This window comes from Miniopterus natalensis, chromosome 8, assembly GCF_054644295.1.
Source record: "Miniopterus natalensis isolate mMinNat1 chromosome 8, mMinNat1.hap1, whole genome shotgun sequence".
NCBI classification, from domain to species: domain Eukaryota; kingdom Metazoa; phylum Chordata; class Mammalia; order Chiroptera; family Miniopteridae; genus Miniopterus; species Miniopterus natalensis.
Window position 1 is genome coordinate 67,804,049 of NC_142088.1, and position 18,077 is coordinate 67,822,125.

At 40.6% G+C, this 18,077-nt stretch overlaps 1 protein-coding gene and 1 long non-coding RNA gene across 4 annotated transcripts in view; one reads left to right on the forward strand and one right to left on the reverse strand.

Moving 5' to 3' along the window:
• Positions 1 to 15,399, reverse strand: part of LOC107531146 (uncharacterized) — a 172,890-nt gene extending 157,491 nt beyond the window's left edge. For both annotated transcript variants that reach the window (XR_015714905.1, XR_015714904.1), the window contains exons 1-2: positions 15,173 to 15,399; positions 1,091 to 1,267 (exon numbers count right to left, since the gene is read on the reverse strand). This is a non-coding gene — a long non-coding RNA (uncharacterized LOC107531146). The remainder of the gene's footprint in view (positions 1 to 1,090; positions 1,268 to 15,172) is intronic.
• A 299-nt stretch (positions 15,400 to 15,698) lies between these two features.
• DARS1 (aspartyl-tRNA synthetase 1) overlaps positions 15,699 to 18,077 on the forward strand; it is a 53,602-nt gene continuing 51,223 nt past the window's right edge. Inside the window, exons 1-2 of one of the 2 annotated variants that reach the window (XM_016205137.2) lie at positions 15,699 to 15,792; positions 17,985 to 18,042. In XM_016205137.2, coding sequence (XP_016060623.1) covers positions 15,733 to 15,792; positions 17,985 to 18,042 — 118 coding nt within the window. In that variant the 5' untranslated portion in view covers positions 15,699 to 15,732. The remainder of the gene's footprint in view (positions 15,793 to 17,984; positions 18,043 to 18,077) is intronic. The other variant, XM_016205136.2, reaches the window with a different exon arrangement.

Genomic DNA, 18,077 nt, shown 5'->3' on the forward strand with positions numbered 1-18,077 from the left:
GATTGTGATGCTGAGCAAACATTGTGTAGTGGAGCATGAAACACCAGCTTCACCCTTTGCAGCTTGCACTCTAAGGCCACATGGTAATTCATGGTTATATAGAGTCCAATACATCCTGTGTATGTAAATAATAGCACCTGACGGTTGCTTGGCATAAGAACTTTGCCTATAGAACTTAATTATTCCTCATGACAACCATACAAGGTAAGTATCACTAACCTGTTCTCTAGCTCAGGACAGTGAGGCTCAGAGTAGAAAGCAACTTTCCCAAAGCCACATAGCAATTAAACAGAGAGATGGGACTCTGATCCCACCACAGTCTATTACAAAGGCCTTGCTCTGAATACAGCGTGAAAATACAGACCTATCCAATTTTACAATTAGCTATTTTATTTCCCACAGTTTTTGAGGCAGTTATATGGCATATAGGAAGCAGAAAGACATTAAGGCTATTTGAAGCAAAATCAGACCCTCTTATAGTTACATCTTAGAACTGCGGCCTAGGAGGGACCCGAAGGCAGTAGTCCATTTGGAAAGTGGCACTAGGAGGTTGTCTTAAGGCTTCCATTGCATAACAATCACAGAGGTTTCCATTCTCTCTGCTTTATGTCGAAGGGCATGGTTTTGGCTGCCCCTGGCCCTGTTATTAGAAGCAGCAGCCATTCTTTCCTTCAGTCTGATGGGTGCTAAGGGACTTTGTGCTGTGTGCCCACCTGGTTCTCACCATCCAGAGGGTGTGTAAAAAGCTCTGCCTCGGCCTGGCACCTCCTTGGTCCTCCCTGCCAGCTCTGCTTCTCTGGCCCCTCCCCCTGGTCACTGCCTGCCTGTCACTCTGCTGCCCTCTGTGGTGGCTGCAGGGGGATGAGGAACCTGGGGAAACCAGGCAAACGCTCTATTGAGTATAGAAAGAGTATAGAATGAGTCAAGCATTTAGACTTCTAACACTAGGCTTTTCTAAATGTACGTGGTAGCATGGGACACAGCCCAGAGTGTAGTACAAATAAATGAGCCAATCAAAGTCTTAAAGGACTTTCTTAACTTTCTTAAAGTAAGAGGATCAAGTAACATAAGCACAAGAAACTGCACTCACCTAAGTCCCTTTCAGATTAACCTGATGAACTCGAGGCATTGTCTGTGGGAGCCAGTACCTTGCAGTGGCTAAGCACAGGGCTCTGGAATCTAATGCTTGGGTTCTGATGGTGATTCCACCACTTGCTGTTGGACTTTGTACAAGTTACTTCACTTCACTGTGCTTTGGTTTTCTCATCTGTAAAATGGGAATAATAAGAGTACCTAACTCAAAAAATTGTTCTAAAGATTAAATACATTACACTTAAAACAGTGCCTGGTACATCATAAGCATTCAAAAAGTGTTAATTAGTATTGTGATTATCGGTTAGCCATTTTCATAATCACTGAAGGGTCAAGTAGTTTGCCCACAGAGCCAAAAGGAGATTATAAATACCCGAAAAGTAAGTTACATTTCCTTGCAGAGGTCTGAGGGCAGTGACGTAAGCAGGTTAACATGGTGCAAGACCTCAAAAACAAGATGAGTGGAGCCCCCGTGTTCGAGTTGGGTATTGCTGCATTACAGGCTACCTCAAAATGTAGTGACTTAAAACAATAGCAATCTATTATTTCTCTTGTTTCTATGGGTTGATTAGGCAGTTCTCATTCACAGAGTGTTGGCGAGGGTCCTGAGTGGGCTGCAACATCCAAAGAAAGCCTCATTCACATCTCAGCTGGGAGCTTAGCTGGGATTTTTGGCCAATGGCTTTGGTTTTCCTCCATGAAACCTCTTCATAATGCTTCTTGGGCCTCCTCATAGCATAGCAGCTGGTTCTAAGAAAGAACTTTCCAAGACATGAAGGCAGAACGTGCAGATTTCTTATGGCCCAGCCTTGGAGGTTGCACAGCATTACCTCTGACGCATCCTATTGGTCAAAATACATTGGCTCCAGGACCTCTATGGATGCTCAAGCCCTTTTGTGTATAACCTGTGTCCATGCTCCCATATACTTTAAATCATCTCTAGATTACTTATTATACCTAATATACTGCATATGCTTTGCAAATAGTTGTTATACTGTATTGTTTAGGGAATAATAACAAGAAAAAAAAACCTGTACGTGTTCAGTACAGACGCAACCATAGTTGACCTAACTACATAGTATATGTATGTCAGCAACACCGAAACTTTTTTCCCCCAAACATTTTTGATCCATAGTTGGTTGAATCCACAGATGTAGAACCTGAGGATACAGAGGGCCAACTGTAGGTTACTGGCCCATCTAGATTCAGCAGAGTGAAAATAAACTCTACTTCTTGATGAGGGAGTAGCACAGTCACATTGCAAAAGAACATACAGGATGGAAATGTTGCTTCTGCCATCTTTCGAAACATGGTCTACCACAGCTCAGGGAGAAGTGAGGGACTAGATTTTCTTAACAACATTTGGGTTGAGTGACTCAGGAATACCAATATGAGTTTGGATCACAGAGTTACCTACTAAAATGAAGGAGTAAATGACACTAAATGTTTTAATAAAGCATACCTTGCTTATCCATGATTTAAATAGGGTTATTCTTCAGAGTATGGAAAATAGTTCCTTTGGGTCTCAAGTCATTCAGAAACATTAATGAGAATAGGTAAAGGTCATTAGGTTAGAAAAGATTATTATCAGTGAAAAGTATTTCTAAAAGTAACAACTTTTCCTTAAAGGAATGGTACATGATAAAACCACATGCTCCCTAAACAGTAACAATGGAGAGCTTATTGTAAAAAACTAACATGAACTCAAGGGAACAGAGCAGAACAGAACGTAACAAGCAGCAGCTGAAGGACGAGCAGGAAGTCAGACAAGAGGCCCACCAGAGTTCTGTAACTGCTATTGAGATTTTGATTTTTCCCCACGTTCTGGCTCACGGACAGTTCTTCTAAAAGCGAGATCTACTTTACATTTGCTTTGTATTTTACATTTAAATTTATTGGGGGAAGGGGCTTTAAAGGTCTGTGTGGAATTTCTGGATACAGCTACAGTCATACATGGAATTACAAAATAAGATTGGAGATAATCTAGCCAAATAAATTATTATTTACCTGAACTCTCCAGTTCCTCACAATTGTAGAAAGTCTGGTCTTTGAGATAAGTTAGAGATGGATAATGTTAAAAACGCAATAGCAGGAAGATTTTGGTAGATTTTTCAATGTTGGGGAGAAGAGAAAGCAAGAAGTCAAACTAAGGCTTGGGGCCTAGATCATAAGTGAATGGTTATGTTTCCTAGAGTGATAAAGAAGGTGAGTAGAAGAGAGAGTAAACAGTGTATCGCAGGGGAAGATTACAAAAACAAGTTTGTGACTGAAAGAATATTTTAAGGCACAGAAGCCAGCACTTTCATAACATGCTGATCCCCCTGACTAACTTTATTTAGGAGACAGGCCCCACACATTCTCCTTTTACGAGACCATAACTTTTTATTATTCATTTTACTGTTTGTCATTTATTGAGTTGTTTCTACCCTGTGTGTTTATAACTCACATAAAATACTGAAGATAATCAAATATAAAGAAACAAAGCTTGAAAATGCAACTTGGCCTGTGAAAATGTCGTTAGTACCTAGTGGCAGCTGTACACTATAAAGCATTTGGAATTGCCTCAGATGGAAAGCAAATGAAAAACAAGGGAAATGAGCACCTAGATGCCTCAATGGAAAACTCTTTTTTAAAAAATAGAGGGTGGTTTTAAATGGGGCAGCGGAGAAAGAGAATAAGCTGTCTAAGTGAGAAACTAGGCAATCCATCAAGAATAGAAAGCAAAGAGGAGAAAAGGTAAAGTTCTCATGGGAACAGGATATAAAATTGATGACAATGGGCCTTCATAGAAGATGAAGAGCAACATAACAATGTGTGCTATGTATTATTTGCATAAACTCCAAAGAACTTGGCACCGTATACATTTTTTCCACATCACAATCATAAACCAGGAAGTTAAGAAAAAAAGGGTTTCAAGAAGCCAAAAGAGGGGTCGGAGTATTTAGCTTCACTTAACTTTACAAATAATTCCAATACTCTTTGCTACTATCTCTTTTTCCAGACCCAACTATTTAAAATGAGATTCAGATTCAACATTTACATGTTATCTACTATAATAATAGTTCAGTTGTTGAGTACTAACTCTGCCATCAAGCACTATTCTAAATTCTATCTGGATAGACTCATTTATCACCATAGAAACCTAAAATATAAGGAGAACTTATCCCCATTTTACAGATAAGGAGATTGAAACAGAGAGGTCTTAGAAAGTACCCCAAACTACACAGCCAGTAAGTGGTAGAGTTGGAATATGAACCCAGGCTAGTCAGTTTCCTATATCCTTAACACCTAGGCCAGCCCTCCTTAAAGCTGAGTGTGCACCAGAATCATCTAAAGGGCTTTTAAAACACACAGTGCTTTTTGGGCAAGGGAAACAAAAGAAAAATAAACAAATGGAATTATATCAAACTAAAAAGTTTTTGCATAGCAAAGGAAATCATCGATAAAATGAAAAGACAGCCTACTGAATGGGAGAAATATCTGTCAATGATACATCTGATAAGAAGTTAATATGCAAATTTTATAAAGAATTCATACAACACAACACCAAAAAACAAACAATCCAATTTAAAAATGGGCAAAGGAACTGAACAGACACTTCTCCAAGGAGGACATACAAATAGCCAATAGACTTATGAAAAGATGCTCAGTCACTAGTCATCAGAGATGCAAATTAAAAACACAATGAGATATCACCTCACATCTGTCAGAATGGCTATCATCAGTAAATCAACAAACAACAAGTGTTGGCAAGGATATGGAGAAAAGGGAACCCTGCGCACTGTTAGTGGGAATGCAGATTGGTGCAACCGCTATGGAAAACAGTATGGAGGTTCCTCAAAAAATTAAAAATAGAACTACCTTATGATCCAACAATTCCACTTCTGTGTATATATCCAAAGAAACCCAAAACACTAATTCGAAAGACTATGCATCCCTATGTTCATTGTAGCATTATTTACAATAGCCAAGATATGAAAGCAACTCAAGTCCCCATCAGTAAACAAGCTGATAAAAAAGTAGTGGTAGATATATGCAATGGAATATTATTCGGCCATAAAAAAAGAATGAAATCTTACCTTTTGTGGCAGCATGGATGAACCTAAAGGGTATTATGCTAAGTGAACTAAGTCAGACAAAGACAAATACCATCCAATCTTACTTATATGTGGAATCTAAAAAACAAAATAAATGAACAAACAAAATAAAAACAGACCGACAGATACAGAGATCAAACTGATGGTTGCCAGAAAGGAGTGGGGTTGGGGGTCTGGATGAAAAAGGTGAAGAGATTAGGAAGTACAAATTGGTAGTCACAAAATAGTCACGTGGATATAAAGTACAGCACAGGGAATATAGTCAATTATATTGTAATAACTATGTATGGTGCCAAGTTGGTCTTTGAAATATCAGGTGGACCACTTTGTAAAGTATATGATTGTCTAACCACTATGCTGTACACCGGAAACCAACACAAAATAATACTGAATGTAAACTGTAATTGAAAAAAAAACCACAGAATGCTGAGCTCCACCTCAGAATGCTGTGCTCCACCTCTACTGATCTGACTCAATAGATCTCAGATGGAACCAGGGGCTTTACATTTCTAACAAGTTCCCAGGCATATTAGTTTGCTAGGGCTGCCATACCAAAGTACCACAGACTGGGGAGCATAAAAAACAGAAATTGTATTTTTTCATAGTTCTGGAAGCATAAATTCTGAGATTAAAGTGTAGGTGGGGTTGATTTCTTTTGAGGCCTCTCTCCTTAGTTTGCAAATGTCTGTCTTCTCCCTGTGTCTTCACACAGTCATCCTTCTGTGTGTATTTATGTTCTAATCTCCTCTTCTTATAAAGACACCAGTCAGATTAGATTAGGGCCCATGCTACTGACTTCATTTTAACTTAGTTACCTTTTTAAATACCCCCATCTCGAATATCAATCAGCCTGTAAGCAGAGGTAGACCTCTGGGAGCTTTGAGTCTTTGCCTCATCTGCTTCAGGACCTGGGCATTGGAAAAGCAGACTTTGGTGTGCATCTTGGTCCTGTCCAAATGTACCCAGCCCCAGCAGAAGGAACAACAAGCCAGCCCAGAAGAGGGAAACACAAGCTGTGTGTTGTTGATAGGTCCAAACAGGGTACTCAAGGCCAGTCACAAAGAGTGTCTGACACTGGCCTGTACCAGAGACCCTCCAAAAAGACTGAGAGTCCTAGCAGATCCACCTAATACATAGAAACAACCCAAACAGGCAACCAAAATAAGGCAACAAAAAAACAAGCCCCAAATAAAAGAACAAGAGAAGTCTCCAGAAAAAGAGCTAAATGACATGGAGATAAGCAATCTATCAGATATAGAGTTCAGAATACTGATCATAAGGATACTCAACAGCTTGAGAAAAGATATAGAAACTATGAAAAATGACCAGTCAGATATGAAGAATGACATAACAGAAATAAAGAATATACTGGAAGGAATAAACAGCAGATTTAGAGGAAGCTGAAGATCAGATCAGTGAATGAGAAGAAAGGGTAGCAGAAATCACTCAATCAGAGATCCAAAAAGAAAAAAAAAATCCAAAAAACAGGAGGACAGTTTAAGGGAGCTGTGAGATAACATGAAATGTAACAATATTTGCATTATAGGAATGCCGGAAGGGGAAGAAATAAGCGAGGGATAGAGAATTTGTTTGAAGAAATAATGGCAGAAAACTTGCCTAACTTGGTCAAGGAAAAAGTCACACAAGTTTAGGAGGCACAGAGAGTCCCAAGCAAGAAGAATCCAAAGAGGCCCACGCCCTGACACATCATAATTAAAATGCCAAAAATTCAAGACAAAGAGAGAATCTTAAAGACAGCAAGAGAAAAGCAAGCTGTTACCTACATAGGCACTCCCATAAAGCTGTCAGATGACTTCTCATCAAAAACTCTACAGGCCAGAAGAGAATGGCATGAAATATTCAAGGTAATGCAAAACAAGGATCTGAAACCAAGACTACTCTATCCAGCAAGGTTATCATTAAAAAAAGATGGTAAAATAAAGAGCTTCCCAGATAAAAAGAAGGCTAAAGGAGTTTATCAACACCAAACCAGTATTGCAAGAAATGTTAAAAGGACTGCTTTAATAAGAAGAAACAGAGAAACATAAGCATAAAAAATTAAAATGGCAATAAAGAAGGACTTATCAATAATAACCTTAAGGAATTTAAGGGAGAGATCAACAGCAATACAGTCATAGTTGTGGACTTGAACACCCCACTGACTTCACTGGATAGATCTTCCAGACAAAAAGTCAACATAGAAACAATGACTCTAAATGGTACACTAGATCAGATGGATTTAATTGACATTTACAAAACATTTCCCCCCAAAGCTGCAGAATATACATTCCTCTCAAGTGCACATGGCTCATTCTCAAAGACAGACCACGTTAGGACACAAAACAAGTCTCTCCAAGTTCAAGAAGACTGAAATCATATCAAGCGTCTCAGATCACAAGGGCATGAAATTAGAAATCAACTACAGTAAAAACACTCAAAAACATTCAAACACATGGAGGCTAAATAGCATGTTATTAAACAATGAATTAGTTACCAATAGGATCAAGAAAGAAATTAAAAACTTCCTGGAAACAAATGAAAATGAACACACAACAGCCCCAAATCTATGGGACATAGCAAAAGAAGTCCTGAGAGGGAAGTTCACAGCACTACAGGCCTACCTCAAAAAGCAAGGAAAATTTTTAGTAAACTACCTAACCCTACAACTTAAAGAATTAGAAAGCTCCCCTGTGAAACCATCTGGACCAGGGCTTTTGTTTTCTGGGAGTTTTTTTTTTTTATTACTGCTTCAATTTCATCAGCTGTTATTGGCCTATTCAGGTTTTCGGATTCTTCCTGATTCAGTTTTACATGATCTCACTCATATGTGGAATCTATTAAACAAAATAGACTGAGGAACAAAATAGATCCAGAGACACAAAAACATGGAACAGACTGATGAATCTCAGTGGGAAGGTGGGGGTGGGGTTGGGGGAGTAGGTGGGGAGAGATTAATCAAAGAACTTATATGCATATATGCATAACCCATGGACACAGGCAATAGTGTGGTGAAAGCCTGGGTGGGAGAGGTGGATGTGAGAAAGAGGGGATCAATGGAGAAAAAAAGAGGGGATATCTGTAATATTTTTGACAATAAAGGTAAATAAAAATAAATAAATATCCCCCCATCCCCAAATGCAGCCACATCCAAGGTACTCAGAGTTAGGCTTCAACATTCTAATTGGGGGGAGCACAAAGATACAATGCAGCTGACTTCTGGGAGTATACAGTGCACACCTGGTGATGCTGATGTTGACAATGTTCATCCAGAGACCACAATTTCAGAGCCACTGAACTAGGCAATAGTATGTGCCATGGACTGTCCTGGGTAACTCTTTGTATGTTTTCTCGTTTCAATTATTATCTCATTTAATCCTCACATAAGAAAAATGCCATTATCCTCATTTTCTTAAGAAAATTGAGAATCAGAGATGTAAAATGACTTTCCTCAATTCACACAGCTTGTGTAGTAGACACTATTACTACTATGATCTATTTCTACTCACAGCACTTCTAATGCCAAACGTATGGGTTTTCCACACCAAGCAATTCTCCAATTCCCTGCAGACACCAACTTGGTGTTCTGCAATTGAAAATAACTCAGACACTAACTACCTGGAGTTAGCACAGACCCCCACAAGGGAAGGGCTCAGTCCCACAAGACTGCCCCCACTTCAGATGCCAGTTGAAAGTCATGGGTTCCCAGGTTACCCACACTTCTATCTGATTTGGCTAAAAATCCGGGCTTCCTATGACCCCCTCCTCAGATCTGATAATTTGCTAAAACAGCTCATAGAATTCAGGGAAGCATTTTACCTACTATTACTATTTTATCATAAAGGATATTATAAAGGATAAAATTGGACAGACAAAGAGGTACATAGAGCAAGGTCGAGAAGGATCCCGAGGATAGGAGCTTCTGTTCCTCTGGAGTTTGGGGTGCGCCACCCTTCTGGAGCATGCATGTGTTCACCAGTCCAGAAGCTGTCCACACTCTTTCACTTAGGGTTTTTATGGAGGTTCCATTATGCAGGCATGACTGATTAAACCACTGGTGATTGGCTCAATCCTCAGCCCCTCTTCCATCCCCAGAGGGAATATATTATGTGAGGTTTTTAATATCATGATTTTAAAAGGTAGAAATTGCTTGGCAAACTATAGTCACTTAGGCCTACACTTCAGAGGCCCGGACATTACTGTTACATCGAACATCAGCCTGTTCCGCCCATCTTAAGGCCTTTTCGCTGGCTGTTGCCCTACCTGGAATGTTCTTTTCCCAGATATGGACATGGCCACATCTCTCACTGCCTTCAAATCTTCACATGTCACTTTCTCACTGACCACTATTTTTACTATTGCAACCCTCCTGCCCCTCCAGCACCCCCACCCCCCTTTCTTTGCTCTACTTTTCTTTCTTATCACTTTCTAACATGTTACAATTTATTTATTGTGTCTATTATTTATTGTCTGCCTCCCCCCTCTAAAAATTAAGATCCATAAGAGCCAGATCTTTATTGTTCCCTGATATATCTCAAATGCCTAGACTAATGCCTTGCACATAGTTGCACTCAATAAATATTTGTTGAAAGAATCAGTGAGCATTGTTGTTCATCGTGGTAATTACAGGTCATCTGCTAAAAACTTGGTATACACTGACATTATAAAATAAAACATGAAAAGTGACTTCTGTGCTAAGATGGCAAATACAGTGGTACCTCAGTTTTCTAACGTCTCCGTTGACAAACATTTAGGTTTAGGAACCCCATAAATCCAGAAGTAAATGCTTCAGTTTTTGAACACACCTCAGAAGTCGAACTTGCCACACAGCTTCTGCTGAGTGCAAGATCCTGAGGCCTAGCTGTTGATCCCTCGGTTTACAACGTTTCAAAACTCGAATGGTCTTCCGGAACAGACTACATTCGAAAACCGAGGTACCACTGTACAGTTTTACTTCTGCCCCTAATCCTACAAAAGCTACAATCAAGAGGATGGAAGAACAGAAGGGCAGATCACAACCGCAATATGTGGGAAGCTGGAGAGCAGACAGACCAGGCTAACTTTGCAGATATGAAAAGCTGAATCCTAAAGTAACAATCAGGAAAGCTGAGAATCAACCTAATTTATAACATAGAAACCTCAAAAGACTCATGACAAGCAGTACCACGTACCTCTAGAACTGTAGGTGGGTAGTAGGAATTATAATAAATATTTGGAGAAAGCTACATGAGAAGTCTGATCCCTGCACCCTCCCTATTCATCAGACAGGTGAGGTGGGTCTCTAACACAGAAAATAGACACCAAAAACAAACAAACAAAAAAGCAACTTGTAAGAAATGGGCTATTCAGAGAGAATACTTTGAAAATTACCCTCCCCAAATCACCTTATTAATATGCTCAGAAAGGTAAGATACTGCATTCATGTAAAAAGATCAAAATGCTATTCTTTTAATGGTCATTCAGAGAACAGAAAGGTGCTTTGAGAAATTATGAATTTCTTCTTCCGTCTTCACAATTTCATGAATAGAAGATTCCTTATTAACATAGATCTTAGCAACCTCAGCAAAAATTCTTTTCTTTCCTTTTTAAGTCAAGAACTTTCACTCTTTCACTTAAAGGAAGCACATTACAGGTTCTCTTTGGCATATCTGAATTTCCAGCATCACTGCTTTTTGAGTTAGGACTGTTGTTAAGTAAAATAAGGGTGACCTGACCACAAGCACTGAGGCCTCAACAGTGCTTGAAATGACTAACAGGCGGGGAGCGTATAGAGCATGGAGACCTGGACAAAGAGATGAGTCAAGTCCTGGGCGGTATGCCACGAGGTTTCATCACGCTACTTAGAATGGCGCCCAATTTTACACTTATGAAGTGTAATTTCTGGAATTTTCCGTTAAATGTTTTCAGACTGTGGTTGACTGTGGGTAACTGAAATATGGGAAGTGAAATGGTGGATAAGGAGGGACTACTGTACAAATATTAGGAATCATAATAGTGTTTCAAACCTCTTAACAGCAACACCTAGAACTGGCCCTTGGGGGTCTACCCATAGTCATTTACCTGGTCCCAAAATGTATAGTTTGGAATGGACACATTTGGTAGTTGGCAGAACCCCACACTGGTTCCTGTCAAGATGGGAACACACAGGACGAGTGAGGCCAAAGTCAAGCTCTGGTTGATTCAGTCAGTAAAGATAAACAAGACACTTTTTTTAAAAATTTAATTTATTGGGGTGATGTTGGTTCACAAAACCATACAGGTTTCAAGCGTACAACTCAATAAAACATCATCTGCACACTGTATCATGCACCCATCGCTCCAAGCAGTCTTTTTCCAAACCCATTTACACCACCACCCCTTTGCCCACCTCCAGCTACCCACCCCCCTCTCCCTTTAGCTATCACCACACTATTGTCTGTGTCTAAGTGTTATGTATATATGCTTTTGGGTTAATCCCTTCACCTTCTTTCATCCAGTCCCCCAACTCCCTTCCCTCTGACAGCTGTCAGTCTGTTCCATGTACCCATGTCTCTGTTTCTATTTTGTTCATCAGTTTATTTCGTTCATTAGATTCTACACATAAGTAAGATCATTTGGTATTTGTCTTTCTCTGACTGGCTTATTTCACTTAGCATAATAACCTCCAGGTCCATCCACATTGTTGCAAAAGGTAATATTTCCTTTTTTATGGCTGAGTAGTATTCCATTGTGTAAATGTATTTGGGCTGTTTCCAGATCTTGGCTATTGTAAATAATGCTGCTATGAACATAAGGGTGCATATATTCTTTAAAATTAGTGTTTCAGGTTTCTTAGGATATATATTCCAGAAGTGGGATCACTGGATCAAAAGGCAGTTCCATTTTTAATTTTTTTTTTCCATTTTTAATTTTTTGAGGAAGCTCCATACTGTTTCCCAAAGTGGCTACTACACCAGTTGCATTCTCACCAATAGTGCATGAGGGTTCCCTTTTCTGCACATTCATGCCAGCATTTGTTGATTTATTGACAATAGTCATGTCTGGCAGGTGTGAGGTGATATCTCATTGTGGTTTTAATTTATATCTCTTTGGTGATTAGTGACATTGAGCATTTTTTCATGTCTATAGGCCATCTGTATGTCCTCTTTGAAGAAGTGTCTAGTCAGGTCCTTTGCCCATCTTTTAATTGGGTTGTTTGCCTTCCTGGTGTTATGTAAGTTCTTTATATATTTTAGAATTTAACCCCTTATCAGATGTATCATTGGCAAATATGTTCTCCCATTCAATTGGTTTCCTTTCCATTTTGCTGATGGTTTCTTTTGCTGTACAAAAGCCTTTTAGTTTGATGTAGCCCCACTTATTTTTTTCCTTTGCCTGGCAAAAATATTGCTACAAGAGATGTCTGAGGCTTTACTGCCTATGTTTTCTTCTAGGATTTTTATGGTTTCGTGACTTACATTTAAGTCTTTTATCCATTTTGAGTTTATTCTTGTGTATGGTGTAAGTTGGTGGTCTAGTTTTTGTTTGTGTTGTTTTGTTTTGTTTTTGTATGTATCAGTCCAATTTTCCCAACACCATTTACTGAAGAGATTGTCTTTACTCCATTCATTGTAAGTTCTTGCCTCCCTTGTCAAGTATTAATTAACCATAAAGGCATAGGTTTATTTCTGGGCTCTTTGTTCTAGTCCATTGATCTATATGACTGTTCTTGTCCCAATGCCAGGATACAATAAGCCACTTTTAGATTCAGGCACTTTGTTACTTAGACAATGAAAAGAAGACAACCAAGGTTCCAGCCCCCCGTGATCCTTGCCCTACACACCAAAAAGGATGACACTGAAACAAAAGGGATCATGTGACTGCAATGTGAGTTATGAGATACCCTGTTGCTGAGAAGCCACTTGTAGACTCCAGCTATGCAGTTTTATATTGTGTAGCTCCATTGGTGGGAAGGGAGTGGCACAAAGTCCCATACCTCATCAGACAGTCTCCCAAGGGAGATAGGGAAGCAAGTGGGAAATGGCTTCACATCCCCTTGTTTTGGGAGGATCACAAGGCATTTCAAGACAAATTAGCTGCAATTCAAGATAGGTCTTGCGTACATGGCTTATTTAGATATCTGCAAGGTGGTCGGGTAACATGGCCAGAGCTGTTCCCTTACGGTTCCTTGGCCTGTGGGATAAGGCTATCATATTGCAGAAAGTTTAACCGGAACCTCTAAATTCTTCCCCGGTCCCCAGCTAGGATAGTAAATCATAAACAAAGTCACATCCGCAGGGGGAATGGCACAGATTAGTGCAACCCTTAAAGACCTGATAGTTGATAGTCCCCATCATATTTCTATTTTCACCAGTCTGGCTCCCACAGAAATAGACAGATTCAGGAGGCTGATAGTATACTGCAAATTCAATAGAGTTGCAGCTGTGGTATGTTTACTAGAGCAGATTTACAAGACCTCAAGGCATAAGGCATGTGGTCATTGATCTGGCAAATTTTTCTTTTCCATCACTATCAGGAAATAGGGCCAGAGCAGAAGTACATATTTAATGTTCCCCCAAGGCTATGTCCTAAATAAGAATAACCTATCAAGTCAAGGGGATTAAAATAATTAAGGAGTGCACATAGAAAACTCATGGGCAATGGAAAGATGGAAAAATAAGATCCCTACCCCTAGCAAAGGGACAATATATGGGATTTGTACTCAGATTTCTGACCATCAGTTCATACATTAGGATTATATCTAATTGAGGGAATACAAGCTTTTAAAAAATTCCAAGATGGAGCAGCATCACAGACCATGTCTATGTTGGAACCCCGTAAGTATGATAGAATGTTTTACTGATCACAAACATTCAGTGCTGCTCTCCAAAGAAAGAGTAAATTATCCTACTCTGTTGAATTCAGGAATGACCATGTGACTTGTTTGGCCAATGAAATAGGATCAGAATGTGAAAGTGTCACTTCCAGGCAGGCACTTTAAGAGCTAGGTTCTCTTTTCATTGCCTCGATGATGATGGAAGTATGTGTCAGGATGCAGCATCTATCAATCTAGGTCCCTGAGTGACTGTATGAGCACAACCCCTTTGTTAACCTGCTGTGGGCATAACATGAGAAAGAAATCATGTTTTTTTTAAACTGCTGAGATCTGGGGGCTAGTTTGTTACCACAGTGTATCTAAGCAATCCTGTCCACACACAAGAAGGCACTCCCCCTACAGTCTGCCCATCTACCCAAAGCCCAAAAATCTGCTTGGCCTTTGCTGTGGATGTTTGTAGTTGCTTTTCCAGGATCCATTTCCCTATCCCATGGTTCCTGATAGGGGCTTCCACACAATTCCAGCGAAGTTAACTCTAAGCCAAGCTCCAGGGGGCATGCTGCTTAGGCTAAGTCAATCAAAACATTCCACTTCCCCAGCCACGTGATTGGGTCAGTAGTGGACATGTGTCCTTAGCCAGTCCAACCAAAGTGAATCTTAGGACTCTTGCTGGGAACGCACATATTTACCAATATTAGAACAATTTCCACATTTCTTTACCATTAGTTACATGCTCTCTTATTCACTGAACTATGTATTATTGAGAACAGGAATCATGATTTACTTTTTTACTGCCAGAACTTGGCATAATGGTTGGCACAGTGTGGATGCTTATAAGTAATCTCTGATCAATTAAACGGGGAACAAAATGTTACTCCTTTTCTTCAAACTTCACTCCTCAAATTTAAGAGAGACCTGTCTGTCTGGAAACTACATTTTTTAACTATTTGCACCTCTGTCCTTCCCTCCATCTTGATTTAAGGATAGACAAATTTGCCCAATATTGGTCTGACTTTCAAAAAATTACAGATAAAAATTTCCGCCTCATTTGCCTGTGCCTTGTATGGCATCTGCATGGCTACTCAGGGCAGCCAACACTATGCGCGGCCTCTGACAATGCAACAGGTCCAGGCAGTCAGTGCAATTATGGGGGGGTATACCTTACCACGTGCGACCGGTACCCTATTCTTACCTTAGCAAGCCAACCATCTACACCCCAGCACTCCCGTGTCCCTCACACAAAGCAGCAGCGATAAGTCTCCTATGACTCCAGGCAGCTACGCTGTCGCTGGGAAAAGTGAAGGCAGAGAAGTCCAAGGGAAGCGCAGAGGCCTGAGCTTAGGGAACAGTCTGTAGCTGAAGCCGGGAGGGATGGATAAGGCTGGGAAGAGAGCCGACCAGAACTTTCGGTTGGGAAAGCGCAGAAAAGTTCGACCGCACCCAGAGACCCCGCCCCTCAGAGCCAATCCCGCGATACTAAAACAAATTCCCGGGATTTCCCTACAACTCCAGCTCAACACCTAGAGGGGCGGGGCAATAAGAGGAGACGAAGCGCGAGACCGCCGGCCAACCAGCTCTTCGGGATCTCGGGAGCGCTGTGCTTCTCGCGACATTTCCGGAGTCGACCTTCCACGCGGAGTCCGAACGCGTGTGCTGTGACCGGAGGGCGGAGACTGCGGGGAAAGCGCCTTTGGCCTGCCCTACGGAAGCCTGCGAGGAAGGGTGGTGATCGCCTCCCGTCCCGTTGTCCCGATGCCCAGCGCCAGCCGCAAGACTCAGGAGAAGCCGCGGGAGGTCATGGATGCGGCGGAAGTGGGTTTCCCCCATCCTCGGGCCTGGGAGGACAGACCCCTGGGCCGGATCGCGCTGAGGGAGGGCGTAGGGTGAGCGGGGCCCTGCCCTCCGGGCCCTTGTCCGCACCTTGTTTGCAGGCCGCGGGCCTGGGGTCCCGACACCCAGAGCCCTCACCGGGACTCCAGGGCCCTTGCCCGAGCAGCGTGGCCAGACCCACTCCGGATCGCATTTCTTACGGCCTGGCTTTACAACAAGCGTGCCGCGGGGTGGGGTGGACGTGAGGCACCCCTGCCCCGGAAGTAGGAGCTCCGGGGTCACGCTTAAGCCTCTTGGGGTTAGGCACGTCCTTCACGTAGTCCACCACCTCCACCTCGGCAAGTGCTAATGCCCGCTAGTAATCGATTTTTACTGAGCTCGCGTGTCCCTAAAGTTTTTGCAAGTAATGACAGTATTTTGTAAAACTGTCTGACAATACGTGTAATGGCCGTTTTCCGTGTGACAGCTTTAAAGACCACTTGTTATTTTTATTTTTCCCTCAAAATGACTCAATGAGGTAGGAAGTTTGCAGGGAGTGCGTTTGAGATGAAGTGACCCAGAATCACGTGGGTAATTCATAACACCCAGTGGTTTCAGTGCTTTTCAGAAATGAAAGCTTGATACCACCCTACAAGTTATGTGTGTTGTGTTAAAATTGAGCCTTTAATCATTACTTGGCTCCTAATTTTTCTTTTGTGGAATTATGAATTTGTGATAAACTACATAAGGAATGGGACATTTTAAGAATATTAGATGGAATGGGGTTATTGAAATATGAGGAGCAGTCCACTTATGCTCCCCTAATGCTATATTGTGTAACTATCTCTCTACTAGGGCTGTGGTTATCTTTGTCTTTAAGGTGTGTGTTTTTTAAATTATTATTAGAATAAAAAAATGCAGTAAGCATCGTAACATGTTGCTTCATTTATTTTGGTATAAACAAACCCTGTATTCTCCAAATCTAAAGGAGGGGATTCCAACAGATAGCTATAGAGTGACAGAAACTAATTTTTTCAAGTATACCTTAAGTTAACCATGCAAAATCTAAGGAAATCATGTTAGTTATTCTTTATCTGATTACTTATTTATAAACTAATGCAGCCTTGCAGAAAGCTCAGGTCTAGATATAAGGTAGACATTGTGTCAGAGTTGTGTCATTTTATAGCTAGAAGGATCTTAAGAGATCATTTTAGAGGTAGAGTGAGATTAAAATAAAGGCCACTTATTTAATAAGTATAGTATTTTAATAGTCTGGACCCTAGATGGCTTGTGTCCTGTTCCTGACTTTAAATCTGTAAAAAGAAATTTGATACTATATTGTCATTGTCACTTGCAACCTGATATGCTGAAGCTGGTTTTTAGAACCTTGAACCCTTTGGGGTTTTGTTTTGTTTTAATATATCTTTATTGATTTCAGAGAGAGGAAGGGAGAAGGGAGAGAGAGAGTTGAAACATCAGTGATGAGAGAGTCATCATTGATAAGGTGCCTCCTGCATGCCCCAGACCAGGGATCAAGCCCGCAAGCCGGCACGTGCCCCAACCAGGAATCAACCGCTGTCTCCTGGATTTCCTGGATCCTAGGTTGAAGCTCAACCACTGAGCCATGCTGGCTGGGCCCTTTGGGGGTTTCTTGTTTTTGTTTTTTTTTCATGTTTTCCAAAAGGGAAGTTGTAGTTAACTTATATGCAACATCTTCACTTTCTAAAAATGTGGACATCTGGTGCTCAGAAAGCTTACCCAAAAATGTTGGTTCTCTTTGAACATCTCTTCCTATAATAGGAAGTTAATAAAACTGTGGTACTTCATTCCACTCCCTTCACAGAGGAAATTTATATCCCTGCTTTGAAGTAGTTTATTCTCATTTTGAAGAAAGTAGTCAAGATACGTTGTACATGTGTAAATTTATCTGAGAGTGCTTTTATATATGGTATATCCATCCTAGAGTAGTGATCTTCAAAACAAACTAACCAGAAACTGGGCGCTTATCCTTTTTCTATAGAGTACATATGTAAATAATATGAAAGATTTCCACACTTTAAAACTACAACTCTTTGAATTAATAAAATGGTCCTGAAAGTTAAAATGAATTTATTTTTACATTTTGTTACTTGTATTTATGTGTTTACTATGCTATTTTTAAATAAAATGTCATAATGCAAAAACATTTTTTGTAGGATTATGCTAAAGAAAGATATGGAGTATCTTCAATGATACAGTCACAGGAAAAATCAGGTTAGTAGCTATGTGATAAATAAACCTGAGTGATT